Below are 9,308 nucleotides of genomic sequence, written 5' to 3' on the forward strand. Positions count from 1 at the left end.
TTGGACACTGACTTCTGGACAGTACACTGTGTACTTGTACCCGGGAAAATAAAATGTATCTGATGAAAGTAGCCCTCCTCCAGAGTTTGCTGAGCCGAGGGAAGCAAAAGCCAAATCCAGAGCGCTGGTCTCCTCAGGAACAGCCAAGGCCTTGTGCTTGCTTCTCTGCAGACCCGCCTTGCCTTGGACAGCGGCAGGCACGGGGTGCCACATGGAGGGAGGCTGCCCGAAGTCACTGTCGGCCAGTCCAGGCTGCAAAATGTGCGCGGCGGCTGAGGGAGGATTCTTCCAGCCACGTGCGCGGTGACAATCACACGTGCAGCGGAAAGGCAGTGCACACCCGGAGCTCCCCGCCTCCCGAAGCTTCCCCCGCAGGTGCAGGTAGACGGGACTATCCTTTTGGCATCGGTGTCAGAGCCTCCGCTGGGGTCGCATGCCACCGCCCTCGGCGTCCAGGTCCCCAGAAGTCGGGGCACCGCCCACCCTTCCAGCGTGACGCGGGCGCGGGGGCTCGGGAGTTGTAGTTCCCGGCTGGGCGCGAGCGCCAGGGCTGGGGCGGCGCGGACTCCACGTCCCGGCGGGCGGCGCGGCTCGGTCCGGGGCGCCGGGGGAGGGGCTGCTCGGCCCTTTAAACCATTCAGGGCAGCTCCGAGGGCCGCAGCCGGGGACGGCGCCACGCGGGGGCCGAGCAGACGCGGTGGCGGCGGCGGCGGGGCGCTCCGGGGAGGTGCGTACTGGGCCCCTTCGTCCCCCGGACCTGCGGAGGCGCGGGTCCCCGGATCCCGGGGCCTCGCGGACCGTGGGCTCCGGGCGCCCACGCGGGCGGGAGCGGGCCGGGCTGAGCTTCCCGCGTGAACCCGCCCCTTCCCCGCGGCGCTGGTGGTCAGGTGGCTGCCTGCCCCCGGCCGCCTCTCCACCCAGCCCCGGATCCCCTCCCAGGCTTTCCTTGGCGTGGCCCCCGGGACTGTCCTGACTCCAGCCCCTCTCCCAGCCCGGGACCCTCAAGCCAGGGAGAGTGGCCCCCTTTCCAGATGTTAGGGCCCCGCGGCGTTTCTGAACATCTGGGTGGAACGCGGAGGCCCCCGGTGGATGCCGGAGGGTGTCCACGTTGCGGCGGGGGCTCAGCCCGAAGTGTGGGCGCTCAGAGCTGCAGCGGGAGCCCTGCATCTGGTGTTGACCACCTTCCTCTCCCCCGCACCGGCTTTGACCAGTCACTAGACTCTGGACTTTGACCTGTCTCTCTCCACCAGGCCCGGGCAGCTGATGGTTTTGGCGAAGTACCTTAAGGTAGCTGGGTCCACACCCTCTTCCCCACCTACCTCTTGTCCTCCCCCCACACCACCACCACCCTGGCTCCCCTCCCTCATGACCGCCTGGATCCTCCTTCCTGTCAGCCTGTCAGCATTCTCCATCACTGGCCTATGGACTGTGTGAGTAAAGAGGGGGATGGGGGGAGGCAACTAGGGGACAAAATGGACCCCGGCTGAGGAGGGACAGGACCCAACAGGAGCCTGATGGCACACACAAAGTCCCTTGTCCTGTTGCAGGCTCCAGGGTGGTACCCAGGGCCACTCTGGCTGTCTGCAAAGCCTGGCCTGGTGCCTGGGCACACAGCCCCTTGGGACAAGCTGGCACCACTGCTGTCCAGCAGGGTGGCCCTGACAGACACACTTCTAGCCAGGGCAACTTCCAGAGGTCCTCTAGTTTGGGACTAGGCTGTGGGTTCTAGAGTAGCATGAAGCCCCAGGGCCACCCCAGGTTGAGTGTCCGGAAAGGACAATAAGGCTGAATGGGGGCAGAATCAAAGGAAAAGAGTCAGTGGGAGAAGGCTGGGTGCATCATGGGGCAGGGTGACAGTTGTGCTCCCGCAGGTATGCCATGGCCGTGATGAACCACCACGTGTGCCCCGTGGAGAACTGGTATGGCGCACTCTGCAGACAGCCTCACTCTAAAGCTCCCTTCATCTCTGTTCCCTCTGGGGCCGGGGCTGCCTCGAGCCAGATGGAGACACTGGGCCTCACTGCTCTTCTCTGACATTGGCAGCGCCTGCCCCTCCCCAGGCATGGCTTCGTGCCCACCTACCTGCTTCCCACCGTCATTCGCCCCTTTGGCTTCTGTCTCAGGGGGGCCCTGGGAAGTGGGCTCTTCTGCCCCTGCCAAGGGAGGTCTGGGAGGGTGGTCTCCGAGAGGCCTGAGGCTACAGGCCGAGGGCCTGGGGGAACCCCTTTCCCCCAGGCTACTCTCTGTCCTGCCTGCCAGGTCCTACAACGAATCCTGCTCTCCTGACCCCACTGAGCAAGGGGGCCCCAAGACCTGCTGCACCCTGGATGATGTCCCCCTCATCAGGTAAGGCCTAGAAACCGCGCAGGTCACAGAGACCCAAGGCCCTGCTAGGCTCCCAACTAAGCCCCCCCAGCAAAGGCCTGTCCTTGGGTCTCAGGAATAATAATTCCATTAAGAGCACTTAATTACAATATTACTTACCAATTACTATGTACCGGACCCTGTGCTGAATGCTTTACATGCGTAGCGGCATTTAATTCTCCTAGCACTAAGGCAGCTGTTTTCACCATTTTATAGGCAAGGAAAGTGAGACAGAGCTATGTCATCCATCCAGGTCCCTCAGCTAGTAAGTGGAGGCACCTGGATATAAGTTCAAGCTCTCCGTTTGCCCAGCCCAAGTTCTGGCTTAAGGGAAGCCAGACGCCCTGCAGGCCTTGACGGTCTCAGGGAGTCCAAGAGCCTCGGGGTCTGCCGAGCAGTCCTGGGCACTGCCTACCCCAGCACGCACACCAGCTCTGCCCTGGGGGGAGGCGCGGCCAGCCTAGGGCCAAATGTTTGTGAGGGGCCCTGGCCCTTCTCATCAGTCGGGCTTGCCTGCTTGAGGAACAGGCACAGATAAGGCAAGGGAGAGCAGGCGGGCCAGAACGGGGCCTTGCGGTGCTCCTGCCCCCCTCACTCTGTCCTCGCCCCCTCCTCTCAGCAAGTGCGGCACATACCCCCCAGAGAGCTGCCTCTTCAGCCTCATTGGCAACGTGGGTGCTTTCATGGGTGAGTTGTGCCCTCGGCCCGACCACCAACCCGCTCAGTCCCGCCCGCCCTCACACCTGCTCCCCAAAGAGGCCCAGGAAGCCCTGGCCTCGCGCCGCCTACCCCGCCACGAGCTAAGGCCAGCGGGGCCACTTCTCTTCCATTCCTTGAAGGCCCAAGGCTAACTTGCACACGGCCACGCTGGTAGGGCACACCACCCGCCTGTCCGTTCCCTTCCTGCCCTCAGAGTATCTGGGGAAAGCTGGTGGGCTCGCTGGACTGGGCCAGGGCCAGAGCCGGCCCCACCTGTGCTCTTCTCCCCCAGTGGCCCTGATCTGCCTCCTGCGCTACGGGCAGCTCCTGGAGCAGAGCCGTCATTCCTGGGTCAACACCACGACGCTCATCACAGGCTGCACCAACGCTGCAGGCCTGGTGGTGGTGGGCAACTTCCAGGTGCGCCCGCCCGCCCACCTCTTGCACTTCCCGAAGGGGGCCAGGCTTTCGGCAGGGGCCCTCAGTTTCCCGAGGGTTGACCCAAGCTGCGGGTCTGCCCCTCAGGGTTGGGGGTGGGAAGAACAGGGCCCGGGAGGGGAAAAGCCCGGGAGGGAGGGACGGAGCGGGGTGGAGGGGGCTGCTTCACGGGTCGGCCCCTCTCTCCGGGCCCAGGTGGATCACGCTAAGTCTCTGCACTACGTCGGAACCGGCGTGGCCTTCACTGCCGGGCTGCTCTTTGTCTGCCTGCACTGTGCCCTCTCCTACCACGGGGCCGCTGCCCCCCACGACCTGGCTGTGGCCTACCTGCGGATCGTGCTGGCAGCCATCGCCTTTGTCTCTCTGATCCTCAGTATCCTTCCAGGACAGGGCGGCCAGGAGCTCTTCCTGTAGCCCAGGCCCTCTCCCACCCAAGATGGGGATCCGCCCCCACCCAGGGTGGTCTTCTGCCCCCCTCTCCCGGGAGGTGAGGCCTGGTCCTCGGCCCCAGCCTAGCCGCATATCCGGGAAGGCAGAAAGGGTGTCGCCAGGCTGCCGCCCATCCCACTGAACATTTCCTTAGCCCCATGCCAGGCGGGGTCTTCTTCATCCACGAGAGCTCTCAGCTGCAGCACGGGGCAGCCCTATGCGAGTGGGTGTTTGTCATCGACATCCTCATCTTCTACGGCACCTTCAGCTATGAGTTCGGGGCAGTCTCCTCGGAGACACTGGTGGCCACACTGCAGCCCGCCCCCGGCCGGGCCTGCAAGTCGTCCGGAAGCAGCAGCACCTCCACACACCTCAACTGTGCCCCTGAGAGCGTCGCCATGATCTGAGGTCTGGGGAGGGTGGCTGGCCCGGCCTCCGCAGCTCCCCACCCCGTTATCTCCTTCGCATTTATTTTGTACCAAAAAACAATTTTGAGAAAGTATTCTGTTGGGACAGAGGCTTCCTCGCTCCTGGAGGAGTGGCCATCCCACACCCACCTGTGCCATACAGGAGCGGGCCCTGGCAGCTGCCCAAGCTGTGCACAGCCTGCTCCCCACACCGCAGTGTTATTTTTATGTTTTAAAGGTCACGTATCCTCATTCACCCAGCCAGCCCTTCAGGTGCCTTCTACTCCCCCAGTGCCACTGGGGTTTCCTGCTGCAGGAATTGGGGGCTGGGAACAGCAAGAGGGACAGCAGTCTGGGGGCGGGGGTGAGCACTCCTTAGTCTGTGGGAAGGCCCACTTCTGGGCCCACTGAGCTGCACTGGGATTCTTCACTCTGTCCCTTTCTTTAGGGCAAATAACACAGCAGAACCACGTGGGTATTTTAGTACTTTTTTTTATATATATATCTATTAAAAGAATTCTAATTTGCATGTCTGTAGTCTGTTCTGGAGAGTCGGAGAGGGCCTGATCCTGGCTTTCCCTAGGCAAAGGATGGGAGAAAGCCTCTGCCTCCAGGGAGGGTCCCGAGTGCCCGCTGCTCTTTGAGAGCAGGACTGCCAAAAACGAGGGATGCCAAGTGCTATCCAAATACCCCGCAAGGGCTTGAAGCCCTTTCTGGGCCTTTCAACAGTCTAAAGAGCCGACTCCATCCTTTCACACTTCCTGTCCTGCTCAGAGTCTGGTTTGAAGCTTGATTCCACACTAAGGGATAGGAGGAAGGGAGGATACAGAGAATAACTTGAAAATGTTTGTTAGAAGCAGTCTTTGCAGTGACGCTAAAGAAAGCCCCTGGGATTCTAAGGTTGACTAAAGATTGCAGGGGGAGGGAGAGAGATGGGCTAGTTTTTCTTGACCGTTTTTAAGTAACTACTGGCTGCCAGACCCTGACACATTTTGCTTTCCAACCGCAGACACAGAGGCCGAAGCTCTGGCTGGTCTGGTCGGTGGCCAAGATCTTGACCTGGGCCCTCCTGCCCTGAGGCCAGCAGGCTTGGCAGCCTGGTACCTTCTATGGTTCAGGACCACCTTCCCCCATAGCAGTAGAGACCCACTGGAGGGTACAGAGTCCCTGCCCAGGCCTGTGAGCAATGGAGCGGCAGGATGGGTAAAGAAACTTTTAATGAGAATCCGAGGCAGACGAGGAAGGTGTTGTGGAGGAGGACTGGTGTGCCGTCCCAGCCACCTCATGTGTACATGGCTCCATGGAGGTTCTCGAGTCGGTGCTTCTGCTGCTGCTTGCGAGCCTGAAGGAAAGAGGGTGCACTGGGCAGGGGCCGTACCCCGAGGCCTGTGGGTGAAGGGACAGGGCAGCCACCGTGGGACTGGCTCACTGTTCTCAGGCCCTGGGCACCTGCGATGCCAAGGCTCTTGCCCCTCACTAAAATCACTGGGAAGGCCGCCAGAGTCAGGGACCATGAGGCCTACTCAGGCTTGCTGAGGTGGGGAACGAGCGCATCAAGGACGGACTCAGGGAGCCCCGTCACCACCCACTCCACTTACCCAGCCCCCTACCTTATCTCGTCTATACTCCTCATAAGTGTCATCATCAGTGGGCAGCTCGTGGCGGCACAGGGGGCAGGAATTTGTCTGGGAAAAGCAGTGCAGTGTACGAGCCCAGGTCTGGTCTTGATAAGCTAAAAACCGTCTCCAGCTCCCAAATCCCAGCCCTATCCCTCTCCCGTCTCTGATCCCCCCAGCAGTCCATAAACAGAAAGCGGCTTGAGAACTGGGCCCAGGGCAGGGTGAGGGCTGGGAAAAAGGAAGCAGTACCTTGCTCAGCCAGGGCAGAATGCAGTTGGAGTGGAAGAGGTGATGGCAAGGCATCTCAATGGCAGTCTCCTCCTCCTCAAATTCCAAAAGACACACGGGGCACTTGAGCTCTTGAGGAGGGAGTGCTAATCAGGAGAGCTGCTATAGGCCCTACCTCCCAGCTCCCATTCCTGAAGGACACTTCTTGCCCCAACCTGGCCTGGAAAACTGAAGGGCCAGACCATAGTCTGGCTTCCAGAGGGGGTGGGTCTGGCAGACCTGACCCAAATAGTGGAAAGAATTAGTGTTCTCACCAGCCTGAGAGCCCCTGATGACTGTCCTGGGGAGGTTCTCAACTGCAGTCTTGGCAGCAGGTGGAGGCAGGTGGTGATCCCAATCTACTACCAACCCCAAGTCTTCGAAGTCCATCCTATTGAAAAGGGACCTGGGAAGAAGAATCCAAAGTCAGAACCAAAGAAAAATCATACTTTTGGGGCTTCCCTGGTGGTCCAGCGGTTAAGAATCCACCTGCCAATGCAGGGGACACGGCTTTGATCCCTGGTCCAGGAAGATCCCACATGCTGAAGGGGAACTAAGCCCGTGCACCACAACTACTGAGCCCGCGCTCTAGAGCCCACGAGCTGCAACTACTGAGCCTGTGTGCCACAACTACTGAAGCCTGTGCGCTCTAGAGCCCGCGTGCTGCAACTAGTAAGCGCACGTGCCGCAACTACTGAGCCCGCGTGCTGCAACTACTGAAGCCCTTGCGCCTAGAGCCCATGCTCTGCAACAAGAGACGCCACCGCAATGAGAAGCCCGCGCACCGCAACGAAGAGTAGCCCACGCTCGCTACAACTAGAGAAAGCCCGTGTGAAGCAACGAAGACCCAGCATAGCCAAAACACAAAAACCCCCACACTTTCTCATTGCCCCCGCAGTCCACTAAGCATTAACAGATAAGTACTCTGCCCAGCTACTAGTACTAATAGCTACCCCTCAGTAGTGCTCACTACGTAAAAAGCACAGCGGGAAATGGCTTACAGCTGCCATCAGACAACCCCAAGCACGCAGGCTGTTTATTCCCATTTTACACATGAGACAACAGCTCAGAGAAGTTACCCAGGCCACGCAGGAATGACCTGGTAAAGCCAGATTCCAAGTGGCAGTGTGGCTTCCATGCTTGGAGTTCCTAACGAATATGCCCACTCACAGCCACACGGCCCCTACCCCGCCCCCATGACCCGCCTATTCCAGAATCTCCTAGAGCCCCACTGCCCTGCGGCCCCGACTCCCCCGACTCGCCAGCTCGTCTTTTCCAGAACCCCCTTGCCCGGGCCCCTCCAAGGACGATCCAAATGATCGCCTTCCCCCGAATCTCACTGTGGAACTAACTCTCCAGATTATTTATCCGTCCTCCTCTGAATCTACTGCCCCAGATAATCCGCCTTCTCCAGCCAGCTTCAGCCCAGTAACCTGCTGCGTGAGCCCTACCTCCCAGCCCCGCGCACCCACCTGGCGAGCTCCAGCAGCATGTTGGTCCGGGCATCCTGCTCGGAGTGCAACGGCTCGCAGTCGTGTTCATCGAAATAAGACGCCATGGCAGCGGGCCTGACACTGCCCTCAGACCCCGCTGCACCTCAGCCTCGCGGTGCTGGCCAATAAACTGGCGAGTTGAGGGAGGGTGACCAATCATAGCATCCGAAAGGCGGGCACAGTGGCTCTTTCGCCTCAGGGAAAGCGGAAGTATTAATTTTCTCACCTTTCATTGGCTCAATTAAGTCAGGTGACCAAAGGCTGAAACCAATGGCAGGGGCCGGGGCTGGTCAGAAAATTTTCGTCTTGCAGTCCCAGCCTAGAGTAGGTTCGTGGGAGGGACGTGTGGCTCGCGTCCCTAGAGCCCTGAAAAACCAAGGCTCTGGGCTGTAGGGGTCCTTCATCCGCTCTGCGGCTCAGAGAGTCTCGGCAGGACAGATGTCAGAGGTCTCTCAGAGACGGAGGGAGGCCCTGGCCCAGGGATCATGGTTCTGCGAGCCTAGAGAGGCCTGGTGTCAGGGTGCTTCCCGCTGCTCTGTCGCGGCCTCGCCGGGCACTTCTGCATCTAATTTGTTCAGGACTTGGCGCTTCACTCCTCCACGACTCCCACAAAACAAACAAAAATTCCCTGCTCATTTCTTCTGTGTTAGGCACAATAATAAAGGGTGGGGCAGCCTCCCCAACCGAGAGGAGGACGATCCCTGCAGGGGAATCTAGGGCCTTACCAGCTCAAGGAACTATCTGTGTGACCTTTAGCCCATTGCTCAACTTCTCCCCCAGCTTCTGTAAAACCAGTGGCTTGAATTGAACAAGTGGTTTGCATCCCTGGCTACCCATGAATCTCCTGGAGAGAGAAGAGGCGGGGTTGCAGCTTTAGGGAAAAAAAACAAAAAAAACCGTGTCTGATACTTAGCCTCAAAGATTCTGATTTAACTGATCTAGGCCTGGGAGTGGTATTTTTTTAATAAGCTCTATCGGTGATTCTGATGTGAGGCAAGGTTGAGAATGACTGCACTAAATGATTTGGACAATAGTTAGCATTTAGTTGGCATCTAGAACCATTACATTGAGAGAAATTGTACATAGGGTATAAATACTCCTCAGGGTCATTATCCCTTGTTACATATGTAAAACCCAAGTCCACATTCACAGGGCCTCTTAGTAGTGTTGCACACCTAAGTGCAGCACCGGGTGCTTGCCTCCATCTTCCCCGGGAAAGGCAGATGGTGGTGAGCCTAGCGAAAGTAACACGCTCTGTGCGGGTACAGCTCCACACAACTCGATGGTTTGTTCTTGTTTCTCCGTCAGTAGCCCTCACTCCACCTAACAAGGAACTGTTTCTGTTGCACACTTGACCCTGAATTCCCCTTCCCACCCGCTCTTGAGTTTGACATGCAGTTAAGGAGTTCAGGCAGTGGCTGCCCTGTTTCCCAGGTCTTGGTAGGGCCTTTCCTTCTTCCCTGGCCTTTACCCAACGATCTTACTTGGTGCCCTGAAGGCACTGCCTCCCTGGCCCTTTGAAAAGCCCCAATTCTTTCCCACAGGGCAAACTTTGTGACTCTGCATTACAGCACCATAGAAGGAAGCCCTTT

The 9,308-nt window shown here is 59.1% G+C and overlaps 2 protein-coding genes across 5 annotated transcripts; one reads left to right on the forward strand and one right to left on the reverse strand.

Annotated features, from left to right (window-relative positions):
• Positions 1 to 309: 309 nt before the first annotated feature.
• On the forward strand, positions 310 to 4,866 carry TMEM150A (transmembrane protein 150A). Of its 3 annotated transcripts, none has more exons than XM_060027425.1 (8): positions 310 to 381; positions 1,251 to 1,430; positions 1,872 to 1,919; positions 2,260 to 2,346; positions 2,984 to 3,051; positions 3,356 to 3,483; positions 3,697 to 3,874; positions 4,096 to 4,866. In XM_060027425.1, exons 2-8 carry the CDS (start codon positions 1,264 to 1,266, stop codon positions 4,335 to 4,337), a joined length of 918 nt encoding a protein of 305 aa, XP_059883408.1. In that variant the 5' UTR covers positions 310 to 381; positions 1,251 to 1,263; the 3' UTR covers positions 4,338 to 4,866. The 3 variants fall into 3 exon arrangements, with proteins under 3 accessions (XP_059883408.1, XP_059883406.1, XP_059883409.1); XM_060027423.1 differs by lacking the exon at positions 310 to 381 and adding an exon at positions 406 to 727; XM_060027426.1 differs by lacking the exons at positions 310 to 381; positions 2,984 to 3,051 and adding an exon at positions 406 to 727 and having other exon boundaries at positions 1,872 to 2,060.
• Positions 4,867 to 5,537: 671 nt separating this feature from the next.
• Positions 5,538 to 7,831, reverse strand: RNF181 (ring finger protein 181). Of its 2 annotated transcripts, XM_060027428.1 has the most exons (5): positions 7,696 to 7,831; positions 6,499 to 6,629; positions 6,206 to 6,315; positions 5,948 to 6,022; positions 5,538 to 5,679 (listed from the first exon to the last, which is right to left on the reverse strand). In XM_060027428.1, the coding sequence occupies exons 1-5, from the start codon at positions 7,779 to 7,781 to the stop codon at positions 5,620 to 5,622; spliced, it is 462 nt and encodes a 153-aa protein (XP_059883411.1). In that variant the 5' UTR covers positions 7,782 to 7,831; the 3' UTR covers positions 5,538 to 5,619. The 2 variants fall into 2 exon arrangements, with proteins under 2 accessions (XP_059883411.1, XP_059883412.1); XM_060027429.1 differs by lacking the exon at positions 5,948 to 6,022.
• Between the last annotated feature and the right edge of the window lie 1,477 nt (positions 7,832 to 9,308).

Source organism: Delphinus delphis, chromosome 12, assembly GCF_949987515.2.
Source record: "Delphinus delphis chromosome 12, mDelDel1.2, whole genome shotgun sequence".
Lineage (NCBI taxonomy): Eukaryota > Metazoa > Chordata > Mammalia > Artiodactyla > Delphinidae > Delphinus > Delphinus delphis.

Bases quoted from the DNA above. Each gene is read 5' to 3' on its own strand.
- RNF181 (XM_060027428.1), bottom strand. From the start codon at position 7,781: ATGGCGTCTTATTTCGATGAACACGACTGCGAGCCGTTGCACTCCGAG. The intron at 6,316-6,498 runs GTGAGAACACTA...TCCCTCCTCAAG, and splicing joins CATCAGGGGCTCTCAGGCTG to AGCTCAAGTGCCCCGTGTGT. The intron at 5,680-5,947 runs GTAGGGGGCTGG...TCTTTCCTTCAG, and splicing joins AGGAGTATAGACGAGATAAG to GCTCGCAAGCAGCAGCAGAA.
- TMEM150A (XM_060027425.1), top strand. From the start codon at position 1,264: ATGGTTTTGGCGAAGTACCTTAAGGTAGCTGGGTCCACACCCTCTTCC. The intron at 1,431-1,871 runs GTGAGTAAAGAG...GTGCTCCCGCAG, and splicing joins ATCACTGGCCTATGGACTGT to GTATGCCATGGCCGTGATGA. The intron at 3,484-3,696 runs GTGCGCCCGCCC...CTCCGGGCCCAG, and splicing joins TGGTGGTGGGCAACTTCCAG to GTGGATCACGCTAAGTCTCT.